The 17069-nt window shown below is 43.4% G+C and overlaps 1 protein-coding gene across 4 annotated transcripts in view; it reads left to right on the forward strand.

Annotated features, from left to right (window-relative positions):
• Nucleotides 1-17069, forward strand: part of XPO6 (exportin 6) — a 127582-nt gene that overhangs the window by 89383 nt on the left and 21130 nt on the right. For 2 of the 4 annotated variants that reach the window (XM_074381896.1, XM_074381897.1), the window contains 5 exons: nt 2873-2981; nt 4191-4280; nt 5709-5778; nt 10318-10477; nt 14359-14451. In XM_074381896.1, the coding sequence (XP_074237997.1) occupies nt 2873-2981; nt 4191-4280; nt 5709-5778; nt 10318-10477; nt 14359-14451 (522 nt within the window). Of the gene's footprint in view, nt 1-2872; nt 2982-4187; nt 4281-5708; nt 5779-10317; nt 10478-14358; nt 14452-17069 lie in introns of all 4 variants that reach the window. The other 2 variants (XM_074381895.1, XM_003930224.4) reach the window with 1 other exon arrangement.

Here is a 17069-nt window from a genome sequence, read left to right on the forward strand (position 1 = left end):
TAGTTGGGAGCCAAACAGTGGGTGCTCATGGACATAGGACGGCAACAACCGACCTGGAGACTGATGAGAGATGGAGGCGGGGAAGAGAGCAGGGCCTGGAAAGCTATTGGGTACTATGCTCAGTGCCTGGGTTATGAGATCAGTTGTACCTCAGACCTCAGCATCACACAGCATACTCCGGTAACCAGTCTGCACATGTATCCCCTGAATCTAACATAAAAGTTGAAATTATGTTAAAAAATAAGTAAATAAATATAAATGTCAATTTTAACATAGGTTAAATTCTTAAGTTAAAAAAGGAAAAAAAGATACTGTGGTCACCAAACTCTGAAGTGGGACAATCCAGGAGGATTTGTAAGTGGTCTGTAGGCTGAGTCTTATCACCTGGGTTGTACCTCATGAACTAAATGGACTATATTTGGTCTTGGCATTGGATATCTTTTAGCTTTGGTTATCATGTTGTCCCAGTACTCACCTGTATTAGATTGGGTGTTGTGTTAGTTAGAGTCTTGTCAGGAAATCAGAAATCATACTTAATTATTTGGACAGAAAATTCAGTGTAGGAAATTGATGAAATAAATATCAGAGGGAACACTGAGATAACACAGATGATAAGTACAGGAAGCGGCTCGACCCCTAGAGCTAGAAGTATGAAGGCAAGAAGCTAGGGCTGTTGAAATCTGTAAGATCAGAGAGGCTTGGTTCCTGAGCAACTAGGGTTCAGCTCTCTGAAAAGAGGGCACGGCTGCTGCAGGAGTTCAGAGGAGGGACCTTTTCGAACTGGGACCAGTCCTTTGAGGAGAGGGTGTTGCCTCTACCTCTGAGGGTGCACAATACTAGTTCTGGGAATGTGGAATGAAGCTGGAAACCAGAACCAGTTGCTGCTGCCAGGACGGCAAGCCCACAGGAAGAATGTAGTCGTTTCATCTCTCCTTCCTTCCAGTCTCCCTCCAGTGTCCCTGCTGGCAGAAGCTAACAGACTGAAACGAAGTGTCCTTTCAGTCTGAGCCCCAGCATCATAACTGTGGAGGGGAGATTGGCGTGGAGAGCTTACTAACCAGCAGTGGTGGTTTGCTCCTTAACCTGTCTTAGAAGCATTTCAGGATAAGCGAGTATTTAGATAACATGATTTGTTCTTGAAAATGAGCAGTTTGTTGGTCCTTGTGGCAGCGACTGTTGCTTTTAACTTGGTATCTTCTGAGTTAGGTTCTGATTACATGTGGGAAGTATCCAAACCTAGCACTCTGAGTGTTTCTTTAAGAAATTATTCTTAGACACAGATCAAAGGGTCACAGGTGCCCCAGGCTCTTTTCAGTTTCTACCTCTTCTTAAAATGGACTAAAGATTAGGTTTTGGGAGTTGGGTGGAGTGGGTTTAAAACCCCTTGGTGCCTGTCGCAGTGGCTCAGCCCTGTAATCCCAGCACTTTGGGAGGCTGAGCGAGGCAGATCATCTGAGGTCGGGAGTTCAAGACCAACCTGGCCAACATGGTGAAACCTCGTCTCTACGAAAGATACAAAAATTAGCGAAGTGTAGTGGCTGGCTCAAGCCAGTCATCCCAGCCACTCAGGAGGCTGAGGCATGAGAATTGCTTGAAACTGGAAGGTGGAGGTTGTAGTGAGCCAAGATGACACCATTGCACTCCAGCCTGATTGACAGAGTGAGACTCTGTCACCAAAAAAAAAAAACCAAAAAAAACCCAGTGGTGATTTATGTATAGAGAACATGATTTTGAATTAGGGAGCCCTAGGCTCAAAATAGCTTTGTGGCCTTGGGCAGTTTATTTAACTTCTGTTAATTGTTTCCTCATCAGAAAAGTATTGATAACATTTACCTCTCACAGCTGTTAAAAGCATGGAATCATTGAATTAGGTAATATTTATATGCAGTGCCTGTCATCCCCAGAGCAACTGCTAAGACAGTAACTTGAAAATACTTAGAAATAAGAAGGGACAGGCCAGGCATATTCTGTAATCCCAGCACTTTGGGAGGCCAAGGTAGGTGGGTCACCTGAGGTCCGGAGTTTGAGACCCAACATGGAGAAACCCTGTCTCTATTAAAAATACAAAATTAGCCATGCCTGGAATCACAGCTACTTGGGAGGCTGAGGCAGGAGAATTGCTTGAACCCAGGAGGTGGAGGTTGCGATGAGCTGAGATCACACCTCTTCACTCCAGCCTGGGCAACAAGAGCAAAACTCCCATTCAAAAAAAAAAAAAAAAGTGGGGGGGGAGGTGGGGTGGGGGGACAAGGGATTTAAAATGCAGTGCTAGAAAAACCTGTTTGACACAAAAGAAGACAGGAATGGAGGAATTGAGGAACATAAGTCATACAAAATAAATAGCAAAATGGCAGAAATGAGACCTTGCTTTTTAGTAATTATGTTACATTTAGTGGATTAGATTCTTCTGTTAAAAAAAGGCAGAGTATAGATTTTTAAAGCCACAGTCCAGTGACATGCTGTCTACAGGAGATCACTTGAGATTAAGATACAAATAGATTGAAAGTAAAAAGATGAAAAAAGATATTCTATGCAAAAAATAACCAAAGAAAGCTTGCATCACTATCCTAATAGCAGACAAAATATATACTTTAAGACAGAAATTATTGCCAGAGACAAAAAAGGACGTTATCTAAACAGTCTGTCAAGAAGATACATGTTGCCTGATACATTGTTACATAAATACCCCTGCTTCTGTTCCATGCATACACACACCTGCCAACCCGTAAACTCAAGCCTCAGGAATTTAGATGCTCTTTCCATGGTGATAACATGGACACCATTCCTTTTATAGCACAGGAGGCCTTTTCCAAATTCTAAGCTGAAAGCATCGTTTCACCTGATTGATGTTGAATTTCTCTTTGCCACACAGGTACGAAGATGCCCTGGTGCTCCTCCTCACAGAGGTGTTGAATCGAATCCAGTTCAGATACAACCAGGCCCAGCTGGAAGAGTTGGACGACGAGATTCTGGATGACGATGTAAATAGCATGCCCTGATTGATGAGTAGTCTCCTGGTTTGAGTTGTACATTTGAAATTTTTACTCTCCTTCCAGCCCCTTTTGGCTTAACTGTAAAAAATGTTTTACAGGCATTTTTATCTGTGTGCACTAGAGATACAAGTAGAGAAACCGTATGTACAATGAAAAGTGGTTTAGTGAGAACTCCGTATCCTGTCTGCCCTGCCTTGCACCCTCACTTCTGCTCCCCAACCTGGGCAGCAGTCAGACCCAGCTGGATGCTTGTGGAGACCGTTAGCAAGATTCTGAACCCATGAGGCTAGAATGAAAGGAAGTCTGTTTGGAGTATATTATGCAAACTTCTATTCTTTTAAAATCAGCCTTGAATTTATTGATGCTGATGTGCCCAACGTTAATAAGGAAAATGTCTTTAAGGAAACAATTCCAGTGTTTTTTGTTTTTGTTTTTTTTAAACCGTCATGCACTTTAAAGTTTTTTCAAATAACTGCTATTGTTCTCAAAGTAAGAGTGACTTTGGCATGGTCAAGAGCTTATGAGTGGTCGGTCATATTTGGGTTACAGAGATCCCTTTGCTTAGAGCCAGTTGGCCTGGGTTTGAAGCTCTGCAACCCGGGGCATGGAGGAGATTGGAGAGCTGGGTGTGGCATTTCTCTGAGCCTTCATGTCCTCATCTTCCAAAAGGGGAATGATGTGTCTTGCTTCTTAAATGTCAGCATGGATAAGAATCACTGCAACAGCTTGTTAAAGCAGATTCTGATTTTGGAGGCTTGGAGTGGGAACCACAGAATTTGCGTTTTTGACAGGCCCCTGGGGGTTGCTTTTGCTGGCTGGCCGTGGACCCCACTCTTAGTGGCATGGAGTCAGTCAGTTATGTGAGTAGGGACACAGTAGTGGACTGCGTCAACAAGGTGATGCGTGATTATTTCCAACAGATGATTTCACAGGTGGCTCTCCATCTCTGTATCCTATAACCTAAGGGGAAAATAGGTTATTCTGTGTGGATCATTTACTTTCTGAGGAAATAGTTTTTTATGAAATTAACTCATCGTTTTAAAATAATTCTAGCTTGGCTTTTTTATAGTACCAGATAACCTGGTTCTATCATTTTCCATTTCTTCAGAATTTTATGTCTGAGAGTGGACTTGAGGTTGGCAAGGGAGATGAGAGGATTCTGGGAGAGCTGATTTTCCTGTGCTTCCCCCACAGCAGCAGACGGAGTGGCAGCGGTACTTACGGCAGAGCTTGGAGGTGGTGGCCAAAGTGATGGAGCTCCTGCCCACGCACGCCTTCTCCACACTGGTAATGTGCTGTCTGGGGAGTGGAGAGTGGAGCATGGCTTGTTGACTCCTCTCTCTCTCCCTCTCTCCCCTTTTTCCCCCCCATATGTAATTTTTAAAAATAGAATAATAATTACCATAACTGAAGCTCAAACTGAACAAATGTTAACATTTTCACAAAATATTAAACCAATTTGTGGAACACTGTTTAGTCTTGGATATAACAGGAATTTGACTAAAGCCTTAATACTTTTATCGGTAGCTTGCAAGTGTCCAGGTTGAGCGGGAGCTGTTACTTAAAGATGTTACGTTGCTGAAAAGCTGGCCTTTGTAAAGCTTGCTCTTGGCAAATTGCTAGCTTTCTCTGCCTGTGTCCATACATGCTGGAATCTTTCGTTGTAAGGATTGATTCCCTTCCCTAAATGGTGCTTGTTATTCAAAGAGATTTCATTAGATTCCTCTCTTCTTCAAGGCAAAGCAGTTATTAGGGTCATCTTTCTTTCTTTTTTTTTTTTTTTTCAGACAGAGTATTGCTCTGTTGCCCAGGTTGAAGTATGTAGTGACACAATCTCGGCTCACTGCAACCTCTGCCTCCTGGGTGCAAGCAATTCTCCTGCCTCAGCCTCCTGAGTTGCTGGGACTACAGGTGTGTGCCACCGCACCTGGCTGATTTTGTGTATTTTCAGTAGAGACCAGATTTCACCACATTAGCCAGGATGGTTTCGATCTCCTGACCTTGTGATCCACCTGCCTTGGCCTCCCAAAGTGCTGGGAATACAGGTGTGAGCCACCGCGCCTGGCCACAGGGTCATCTTTCACATTGAATGACCCTGCTATACTTGTGTTCTCTCCTGGAAAGCTTCATTTTCTTTTGCCGTCACCTTTCTTAGGGGCTGTCGTGTTTGAATCTTATTGGTGAGTATAGCAGCTTGAGAAAGAAAGATGCAGCTCTGGTTATGATGGCCTGACTGTGACTTGAGCAAGGGAGCTGACTTCCAAATAATTTGGCCCGTCTTTTCATTTTGCCGTGTACTTTAATAAGGCATATCTGATATATTCTCTCAAGGGTGGAGGCTCCCTTGAATTTGAAGGGAGATATGGTCCCTTTTCAGAGTTTTAGAAGGTGTAGGTCATTTCAGGGTTTGATCTCTGTTAGGAATGTAATAGTCATACCATAGTGTCCTTTGCTTTAAAAAAAAAAAAAAGTCAAACTGATATGTTTCCTTTCTTATTCTGTGTATTCATTGGTGGTTTCAACTGTAGAAACTGTAGTGGGGGGGCACTAAAGAGGGGGTCATAGCTTTTTAGCTGCATTTAAAGGTTCCTAGAGAAAAGGTTTTGATTCTGTCCCTCGCCCCATAGGTGCTTGTGATGTTTTATTGTTCAAAATACTATTAAAACTTGGATTTATGACTTAAACATTTTTTTTTTGTTTTTTCTTTGTTTTTAGTTCCCAGTTCTTCAGGACAATTTAGAAGTTTATTTGGGATTACAGCAGTTTATAGTCACTTCAGGGTCAGGTAAACTGATTTTTATTTTCTAATTTAACCAAACATTCAAAAAACCACCGGACTGGTATTTCATTACTGCTGCTTTTGCTGTCGGAACATTATTTTTTCACTGCAGGCTTTCCACTGGCATCTCTCCCCACTTCTAAACAGGGAATGTTTTTAAAGGCTTATGATAAAAAGCAGCTGTTGGGGGAGCTAAAAGATGAGGTCCTGACAGTGTATTCTAAGGAGGTGTTTGTAAAAGAACTGATTTCGAGTAAAGAGATAGGACTTACTAAAAACCCTTTAGTATTTCCTATATCCTTTAGACCAGCAGGTGCACTAGGGAGAACATGGCCTTGTGCTTTCCTGTTTCCTGCTCACTCTAGAATCGGAAGGCCAGAGCGCAGCTGATGGCCTGTGATCCCCTTGGCCCCTGCACATGTTGTGAGTGGCCCTAGGGGCTCTGACCGGAGCTGGTTGGAAAGGCTTTTGGCTGCTGTTTACAGGCCCTGCTTGCTTAGGGTTTAGGGTTAGCTTTCTTTGTTATTTTGTTGATTAACAATAATAGTAATAGCTTCCATTTGCAGCTCTCGTTACCTGCCAGGCACTGTGTTATTGACTTACGTTATTTAATTCTCTCCGTTGTCCTGTGAAGTATAAGGGCTATTACTAGTTACGCCTATTTTATATAAGAGGAAATTGATGTTCAGAGATGTTAATTTACCCAGAGTCCCATGGCTTGTTGATACTAGTCGCATGATGGTGTAATAGGGAATGATAAAAAATTGAAATAACTAACATCTGACATTTATTTTTGTCAACTGAAAACACCAGTAACTGAAAGCCACATGTGTCCTCCCAGCCCCGTCAGCTGCTGTGCGCCACTTCCTTCACAGCGTGCTGCTTACGCGACCTGTCCCGGCCCTGGCATGCAGCCCCTGTGTTGGGTAACTGCTGTTTCAGCTCAGCACAGAGCTGCCCAGTGCGGAGCCCATCTCCTGGGCGACCTTATGATTCATGGCAGAGCCTCCATGGGAGCCTCTTTCCGAGGCTGCCCTTCTTGGTGGCCCTGTGACAGCTGGTTTCCATGACTATATAAGCTTCTAAATAATCTAGTGGGCCCCAGGAGGTTGATGGGACTTAGCATGACCTCAATGTAGGCCCTGGCTTTGTAGATAGGGTACGAACTTTAGATACTTTTCAAAACAAACACGCCTTTAGAATGTGCTGTCACCACTAATGAAAATCATTTGACTGTGCAGAAGTGCTACAGATGCTTCCAGAAGCCATTCTTGGGAATAATTGTGCCCAGGTGGTCTTCCCTTCAGGACCACTATTCAAATTAGAATGTACTCAGCACCCTGAAGACACTGTATTTGATCTATTAAAAAAATCGAGCAGGTGCTCTTTCCTCCCTGACATTGACCCTTCAGTGTCCTGTTTGCTGTTGTAGCTGACGCTTCTACATTCTGTTGCATCTGTCTTTAGGTGAAAGTCTGGTGAATCTGAAACCCTATTTCTGGGACATAGCTGATAATTCTGAGTTCCTCATCCTAGAAGGATAATCTGATTTATTTTTCCCTAAATGAAATACCGCATACCTGCTTTCACTAAACCCTATTGACTGGCAATTTCACAGAGCTTGGCTGTTCCAGATCATTTATACATCTCATCCTCAGCACTGATCCTTGGCTTCTACTCCAGTGGCAAAACGCTCAGGCCAGAGAAATGCTTATTTCCTGTTTTAAAACGAGCTCTCTCATCCATGACGAAGCATTCCCCAATTTTCGGTGGCTCAGAAGCCAAGTTTCCAGTGCAAAGGCTATTAACAAATGGAAACTCTGAGTACATTTTTCCCCCTGGTTCTCATAGCCATTTCCCCGCTCAAATAACCTCCATGCCACACCAGTCAGTCAGCCTTATCCCTCAACAGAAACCGTGCTCTCTTGTTCCCGACAGGCTCTGGCCTCTCCTTCATTTGCATTTACTTTCTCACCCAGTCTTTAATTCTCAAGTCTCTGCTGGAACCTGTGTAAACGGGCACCAGCCATGATTCTTGCCCACGCTTGGTGCAGTGACCGTGTATGACAATGGGATGCATATTTTGGCTGGCAGTGAGGCCTGCAGGGTGGTTACCCAGGCTGGAAGCCTCCCACTTTTCCTTCATCAGCGCATTTGGATTCAGAAGCTCCTGTGTGCGTCTCACTGTTTCCCCTCCTGCTGCTGTGCCTGCCTCCACTTCCCTGTCAAGACCAAGGCACAGCTTGTGTTGCTGGACCACATCGGCTGCTTTGTGCTGCTCTGGCTTCTGGCAGGTCATCCTTTTCTCTCTCTTTCTTTCCTACCTTATGTGGGTTAAGAGACCCTCATTAGTGATGTTCCCCTTGCGCCTCATTGATGTCGGTACATGGCCCCAAAACCTCCATTCTGTATTTGGCTTCTGCCACCCCTCATTGAGACAATATTTATCCTCTAAGTAACCCTTTAACTTTTCTGGCGACCCATGCAAACTTTCCTAATGGATTATTTTGTCTACAAAATACTATACAAGATTTTTAGTCTAAAATTGTCTCTTCTGCTTCGGTCCATTTATGATTTATGATTATGATTTCTTTGTTCTCTCAGAGGGAAATGTCTCAATGCTAATTTTTATACCTCCCTCCACCTCCCTCAACTTCTCAAAAAGAGAAGACTAGATTTTTTTTTTCCCCCAGGGCAGGGATTTGCCAAGGAGCTGTTCTCTGGATGTGGCTTAGGTCATATCTAGACAGCTTCAGATGACTTGGTTTATGGAAGATGGGACTTTGATGTGGCCCTGATATTTTGTGCCTCCAAACCTTTCAGCATTATTCTCATTTGAAGGTTCTACTTTGCAGATGTTCTGTGCTTTTGTGGGGAAATCTGAGCATTGGCTAGGCAGAAGAAAGTGTGGGTAGATCTGAACAGCCTATCACAGTGGGACGCCTGGCCTATCCCCTCAAGTTTAGTTGATGCCCTGCATGACTTCTGTGGTGGTGATACTAAGGTTTCTAGGCTGGAGGAGGGTGTCAAGTATAGAGATCTGGATTTGGGGTATTTAGTGCCCATGTGATTGTCTGTCTTGCAGATAGAGCAGGAAAGAACCAGTTATAATTTTGATGGACGTGGATCTTAGATGCACATATGTATGAAGTGGAACTGTATGGAATTGCAGTTTTGTTGGGTCAGAAGTGATCAAGTGTCAGCAGTTTCATATTATTCAAATTCACAGTTTAAAACACACACCCAGCACTTCCAAGCTCTTTTCCATCCTAGGTACTAGATGCTAGGTACCTATAGTTTTCATCTCAGGTATTGCTCTTTGCTAGACAAATTAGGACAAGTTGGGAGGGATCAGGATGGCAAGGATTCTCAGGAGGGTAACGGCGGGGAGGGAAGGGACCCAGGGCTGTATTTCAGCCAGGAGGAGATTTGGAAGGATGCCACCCCCATGTTCACATCTCCCCAGGACTGTCCTGCTGTCAGCAGGTTTTGGCGGGTTCTGTGTTCTACCCTCAAGGAGTGGACCAGGGATGATGATGAAGAACCACAGGGAGACATATTTTACCCGTGTTTCTTATCAAGTGGTCCAGAGACAGAAGGGCTCCCTTGAGCTCCCTAGCAGTCAGCTGAGACCCACTCCTACTGTGTCAGTGAGAAGGACTTGAATTAGACCTACAGGTCTCTGTTCCAGCCTGAAAATTCTTACTGTCTTTTGTGGACATTTGTGAAGAGAGGGATCCAAAAGCTAAGCAAGTGACTGAATTGAGGGAGGATATTTTTGTCCTTCATCTTCGCATCCTCCTTGCCCAGTTTGGAGAAGTCGCGTTGAAAAGTAAGGAAATTTCAGACTGTAGTAAGTCACTAGTTCTTTGTGATTTATAATTACAAATATTCAGTGATGTTCTGTAGCTTAGAGTGTTATATATAATAGTGACACTGAGGCTTAGGAGGGTCGTATGAGGTACCAAGCCTGGAAGAGGCAGGGAATCTGTGTGTTTGGAATCCGAATCCCATCTATTTCATACCGCGTCACCTCCCAGCCTTCAAGGATGGAGTGCTGAGTGCACCCCTGCTCTCTTAGCATGGGCAGGTCCTAACTGTTGGTCCATGGAGATTGCATTCTGAGATAGGGTGCTATTTAAAAGGCAACAGATTCGGAGTCACATGGATTTAGTGTAGAACACCGGCCTTGCCCTGGAAATGTGACACATGCTGGGTAAATTCCTGGCCCTCCCTGGGTGCACCTCCTTGTATGTAACAGTGATGGTGTGAGGACCTTACAGGGTCAAAAGGAATCCACGTTAGCACATCCCAGGCTGTCTGTCCCTCTTCCCCACTCTGCCTCCATCCCTGGCCTCTGGAGCACAAATGTTGTAGTGTTGGGTGGAGGCTGGGCCCAGTTTCCCTGCTCAGTACTGGGAAGCAGCTGGTGGGTTCCTTTGTTTTGAGGATTGGTTTTGCCACGTGCGGCTTGTTGGACGAGCTGTTACCTGTAGTTAAAGCGTGCTCTTCCTGTGAAAAACTGTCTGGGGTGTTGTGTTCCAGGACACAGGCTGAACATCACTGCGGAGAACGACTGCCGGCGGCTGCACTGCTCCCTGAGAGACTTGAGCTCCCTGCTGCAGGCTGTGGGCCGCCTGGCCGAGTACTTTATCGGGGATGTGTTTGCTGCACGGTTCAATGATGCCCTCACAGTCGTGGAGAGGTAGGCTGGCGGTTACCTTATGGAGCTGTTCCTTCTTCAGAGCTCCGTTTACCTTCTTGTGTGAGGGGCAGCATATTGCCAAATAGCTTCCGCTCTGGCCCCAGGTAAATCTAGGCTCTGCCACATACCAGCTGATATGGAGCAAGTTACTTAACCTCTCTGAACTTCAGGTCCCTCGTCTACAAAATGAAGTAGAAGTAGTTTCCTGTAGGTTTAGTGTGAGAATTAAATGAGATAAAGCACTTAGCCCTATGCCTAACATATAACAAAACACCCGATAAGCTATTTAAACTATTGTTTCTTTGAAGATCTTGTGTATAAATGTAAACACAGTATAGACCCAGGAGAAACCAGGGGAGGTCAGTCGTCATGTCTTTCCTCATAGGATAAAGGGACATTAAGAAAGCTCTACTGATAAGGAGTCAACTCCACTGTCCAAGTAGGCGGCTAGATGCCCAGGGTGGGGCTTTTTGTGGGTTTTCCAGTTGCATTAGGGCCTCGGGAGTGAAAGCTGGGTAGCCTCCACGTCTGGCCTGAAAGGTGGTTCCCAGCCTTTCACCACTGGGCTCCTTTTCTTCTCCTTCCTCCCGGGTCTCACACCAGGATTACAGCTGTGCTTGCTGAGGAGCACTTCATTCCACCCAGTCACCATCCCTCCTCCCTCTCTCCCTCAAAAAACCCAAGATGTAAGTGACAGGACATTTAGATCGTTTCAGGGCAACCGTTGAATTGGTTAGATCGAAACTGAGTAGGTGTGGATCCAGCCCAAAGCCAAGACATCTGATGCTTTGACTGGCTCAGCAGCCGCATCAGTGGTCATGTGCAGAGGGGAAATGAGCCTCAGGAGCCTGGGTGCATGCATGCTGGACTTCGCTGCTATGTCTTAGCTGACAAGCAGAGATAGCCAAGGGGCTGACATCCCTTAAAAGTCAGATTCATATTAGTAATAAAAGGAGTACACAGTAGTAGGATGTTTTCTGTGTTTTTACACACGTTCTTTCATTTTGTTCTGTACTTTGAGAGACAGGCATTGCCGTTTTATTTTTGAGTACATGGTGGCTCAGCGATGTGTGTGCCTTGCCTTGGTTCACACAATCCCTGAGAGGGAGGGTGGATTTTAACAGTTCCTGGGTCCACATGTTTTGCTCTTTCCAAACGCAGTGTTTCTGTTACCAGTCCGTTTCTCCTCTTCTTCCTATGCTGGGCCCATTTACACGGTGGTTTAACAGGGATAAGACATGTCTTTCTCTGAAATCTAAAGATAGGAAGTTCATTATTTGAATTTACTCTGTTAAGCAATATAGATATATCTGTCAATCATCTCAACTTTGTATTGAGATGATATCTCAAAGATCTGGAATCATTTGATAGGTCCATATATATACACATCTTTCTGCACAGCTTAGATTGCAAGCCCAGTGCTTAAACATACTTTCTATTAATATTTTGTCTTCATTTAGAATAAAATGTGAGAGAAAGCTCTTGTTATGACTACATGACCTTAATAACCAGTATGATTAGCAGTGTTTTCATTTATTGGTTGCATAAAACAATAAAAAGCTAATATTGAAACTGCTAAACATAGACACATTAAAAGATGTTTGGAAATCCATTTTTAGTGTACAACAGAATTTAGAGCTAAACACCAGGTACATATTGGAATATTGCTTTCTGATAATAACTGTTGTGACCACAAAGACTTCGTGGGACTTCAGGAACCTTAGTTCTTTTATCCTCACTTTCTTGACTGGCTGGAAATACTCTTTTCTCATTGCTCCCCAGCAATCAGTTTGTATTTGTAACAAGCTCCTTAGTTGATTGTTATGCTGGGACAGAGACAAACACTGCCTTCCCTGTCAGCTGCTCCCAGGTTTCCATGCAGAGTAGGCACAGAGAGAAACTAGCCAGGTCCTGAGGTTTTCCCCCTTCACTCAGAAAGGCATGTTTTTAAACTCAGGAATGGTGGCTCACCTGTAATCCCACTACTTTGGGAGGCTGAGGCGAGCAGACCGCTTGAGTCCGGGAGTTCATGACCAACCTGAGCAACTCTGTCTTTACTGAAAAGACAAAAAAAAAAAAATCTAGCCAGATATGGTGGCATTCATTTGCAGTCCCTGCTACTGGAGGGGGCGCTGAGGTGGGAGGATCGCTTGAGCCCCGGATGTTGAGGCTGCAGTGAGCCAAGACCACTGTCCTCCTCTGGCCTAGGTGACAGAGCAAGACCCTGTCTCCAAAAAAAAGGAGAGAAAGGAATGTCATTCTGTTTGTAATGAAAGAGACGTTTCCCATTTCCTACTAGATTGAGCTATTAGTTATTGTGTTTAATGCTCATTAGTATCCAGTGAGCCCTTGAGCAACCAATGGACTCAACAACTTGCTTCTGAAAGAATCGTACTTGAACATAAAACACCTCTGCCTATTCTAGAAACATTGGCTCCTCTCATCTCCCAGATTTTATCAAACATTTTCAAATTCGAAGAAAAGTTGAAAGAATTGTACAGGGAATACCCATATACCCACCACAGAGATTCTACAGTGGACAGTTTGCTGTATTTTATTATATATCTATCCATCTGAAACATTTCATTTTAGAAATGATTTTAAATAAAGGCTAAGATGGTTTTATCATTATAAATTTTATAGAAAAGCCCGTGTCATCCTATTTTGATAAACTGCCAAAAGATCAGGTCTGCTTTTTTTTTTTTTTTTGAGACGGAGTTTCGCTCTTGTTACCCAGGCTGGAGTGCAATGGCGCGATCTCGGCTCACCGCAACCTCCGCCTCCTGAGTTCAGGCAATTCTCCTGCCTCAGCCTCCTGAGTAGCTGGGATTACAGGCACATGCCACCACGCCCAGCTAATTTTTTGTATTTTTAGTAGAGACGGGGTTTCACCATGTTGACCAGGATGGTCTTGATCTCTTGACCTCGTGATCCACCCGCCTCGGCCTCCCAAAGTGCTGGGATTACAGGCTTGAGCCACCGCACCCGGCTTTTTTTTTTTTTTTTTTTTAAACAAAACAAAACACAAAAAACCCCACAAAAACCAGACAGGGTTTTGGTCTCACTGTGCTACCCAGGCTGGAGTGCAGTGGCATGATCCTGGCTTAGTTCATCCTCAACCTCCTGGGCTCAAGCAATCCTTCCATCTCAGCCTTTTCCGAGTAGCTGAGACTGTAGGCATATGCCACCACATCTGGATAAAATTTAAAAAGACAGGGTCTTACTGTGTTTTCCAGGCTGGTCTTGAATTCCTGGCCTCCAGTGATCCTCCCACCTTGGCATCCCAAAGTGCTGGGGTTACAGGCAACCACACCCTGCCTGCTTTTTAAAAACTATATTTTATCCTCCTCATTTATAAAAGCATTATGTATTCATTGTAGACAATTTGGAAATAAAGAAAAATAGAGGGAAGAATCATCAATAATCTACCCACTCCATCCTCCCCCTGAAACAAGTGGTACCAATAAGCATATTCTGGTGAAAATTCTTCCTGCCTTTATTCTGTTAATAAATGAACATTTATCATCTATTCTGTATATCTATTTAGTACAACCATGTTGGGTTTAAACCATCTTGATTATTTATCATTAAATATGCCTGTAAGCATTGTTTTTATTGGATACATTGCATTGTATTACATCCTCTGCATTGGAATTGTTTTCAAAATTTTTGACACCTTAAAGGTTTTAGTTAATGTGCTTTTATATAAATCTTTATGCATATCTCAGATTATTTCCTTGGCGTAAAATTGAAGGTCTGGTCTTGATTCTTTTTTATATACAGAAGAGTCTGCCCTTAGGCTCTTTGTTGGTGCCTGTCTGTTTTGTCATGTCTTGGTGCATAAGCTGAATGTTCTTGTTTACCTGCCTCTTTGCCAACAGGTTGGTCAAAGTCACTCTGTATGGATCTCAGATAAAACTGTACAACATTGAAACTGCTGTGCCATCAGTATTGAAACCTGACCTCATTGATGTGTAAGTCTAGAGTTTGATGTTTGTGCATTTTTAGGAAAGACCTTGCCCCCAATCTCGAACTGATTTTATTGAGGAAAGAAACAGTAGTGGCTGCTGTGAATGGGGAAAATCTCTTAAACTTCAAACCTGGAGAGATTTTTTTGACTGTATGTCTGGGGTGGAGAGGGTTGGAGAAAGTGGAATTAGGTAAGTGAGAGCTGGGATGGAGATTCTATGGAGTAGGCATTTCAGGAAGGAAGACTAGTACAGGCTGAGACAGTCGCCCAGGCAGGAGGTGAGTACTCCGTGTGGTGCAGGAAGAGACTGGATGGGTGTGTGGGACTAATGGGGAACACCTCAGATGCCATCAGTCTTTCCAGTGGATCATTGACTGAAACTGTAGGACACTGTAGGATACAGAAGAATGCTTGGGAACACGTTTGCTCAGAGATTCTGATTTTAGCGGAATGGCTTAAGGCTATAAGGCTCTGGTATTTGCATATTAAACAAGAACCTCAGGTTATTTTGAAGCAGGACATCTAGGGACCACACTCTCTACAGAAACTCTACAGATGACATGGGATGGTATTAGGAAAGTGACATATGGAAGGACAGGGACTGGAGATGGGGCAGTATCCCAGAGATTTCACTCCCCAGAAGGCTTGCTTTAGACTAGAGCAGGGGGCTGGAAAACTATGGCCTTTGCCAAATCTGGCTTACTGACTGCTTTTGTAAATAAAGCTTTATTGAAACACAGCTACATTCATTCATTTACATATGGTCTAGGACTGCTTTTGTACTACAGCAGCAGAGTGGAATAGTTGTGATAGAGCGTATATGTGCCTTGCAAATCCTAAAATATATACACGCCGGTTTTTACAGAAAAGGTCTGCTGACTCCTGCTGTAGAGCATTCTTGAGCTGCAGATTAGGTAAATGAGGGAAAGAGAATTTTCCTATGGTAGTTTTAAACTTTTAAAAAATATATTGCTTTCCTTTTTGACAATTTAGAGAAAGTTGTAAAGCGTCTCCCAAGAAAGATGCCAGTTTGCATATAAATACAACAACTTGTACACAATTTCAGGAGTTTCAGAGCCCCTCCTTTCAGCTTTGAGGAGCTCTACAGATGTGCTAGATTGACCAAAATTCTTACTCCTCAGGCTGACTTTGATGTCCTTTCTCCTTATTTTGGTATTTAGAACTTAAAGGGTTAACATGATTCTAAATACAAAATAAAATTTTAAATATAAAATACAAAATAACTGTGTGGTCACTATGAATTTCAAACTTTGAGTAACTATGTTTTCTTAGTTTAAAGTACTAGCGTATTTTCTTATCCAACTTCTTATTTTGAAAAAGTTAAAACCTATAGAAAATGGGAAAAAGTGCGACCAGGCGTGGTGGCTCACGCCTGTAATCCAACCACTTTGGAGGCCAAGGCGGGCGGATCCCCTGAGGTCGGGAGTTCAAGACCAGCCTAGCCAACATGGTGAAACCCCGTCTTTAAAAAAAAAAAAAAGAAAGAAAGAAAATGGGAAAAAGAGTAAATAAACACCCATGGACCTTCAGCCTAGAGTAATCAATGATAAATATTTTGCCACATTGGCTTTTGTTTCTTGTCCCCTCTCTACACACATGCACACAATATATGATGATGATTATTTTTTGCTGAGCCATTTGAAAACTGCACAGCTGGGCATGGTGGCTCATGCCTGTAATTCCAGCACTTTGGGGGGCTGAGGTGGGTGGATCACCTGAGGTCAGGAGTTTGAGTCCAGCCTAACCAACATGGTGAAACCCCGCCTCTACCAAAAAATACAAAAATTAGCCAGGCATGGTGGCCCTGGCCTGTAGTCCCAACTACTTGGGAGGCTGAGCAAAGAGAACCACTTGAACCTGGGAGGGGGAGGTTGCAGTGCGTTGAGACTGCTCTCCAGCCTGGGTGACAGAGTGAGACCCTGTCTCAAAAAAAAAAAAAAAAAGAAGAAAAAGAAAAGAAAGAAAATAAATTGCAGACAACATGTCACTGTACCTGTAAATCCTTCAGCCTAGAAATAAGTTCATTCAGCTTTATAACTGTGATAGCATTATCAGCCCTCAAATAATTTAATACATACAATAATGTCATCTCATATATAGTCCATATTCAGATTTCTTCAGTTGTTCCAGGAATGTTTTTATATCTTTTTTTTTCTTGGATATAAGGTCTAACATGAGCCACACATTAAGTGTATATCCTGTAATCTAGAACAGTTCACCCAGTTGTGTTTGTATGTCTGCATGTGCATGTGTGTATGAGAGTGACTGAGACCTTTTGCAGATCCAGACCTTAATTTCTTTTTAAAGCATATCCTACAATCTGGATTTGTCTAATTATTTTCCTTGTATTAGATTCAGTTTAAACATTTTTAGCAAGGTTTCTGCGTAGGCAATGATGTGCCTTTCCTCTTGCATCATGTCAAAGGCTGTTAATATCAAATTTCCCAATAATTGTTGATGCCGAGTTTGATTTTAAAATGGTGTCTAGGCTGGGCAGAGTGGCTTCTGTTTGTAATCCCAGCACTTCGGGAGGCCGAGGTGTGAAGATTGCTTGAGGCCAGGAGTTTGAGAGGAGCCTAGGCAACATACTGAGACCCTGTC

Source organism: Saimiri boliviensis, chromosome 12 (assembly GCF_048565385.1).
Source record: "Saimiri boliviensis isolate mSaiBol1 chromosome 12, mSaiBol1.pri, whole genome shotgun sequence".
Classification (NCBI taxonomy): Eukaryota; Metazoa; Chordata; class Mammalia; order Primates; family Cebidae; genus Saimiri; species Saimiri boliviensis.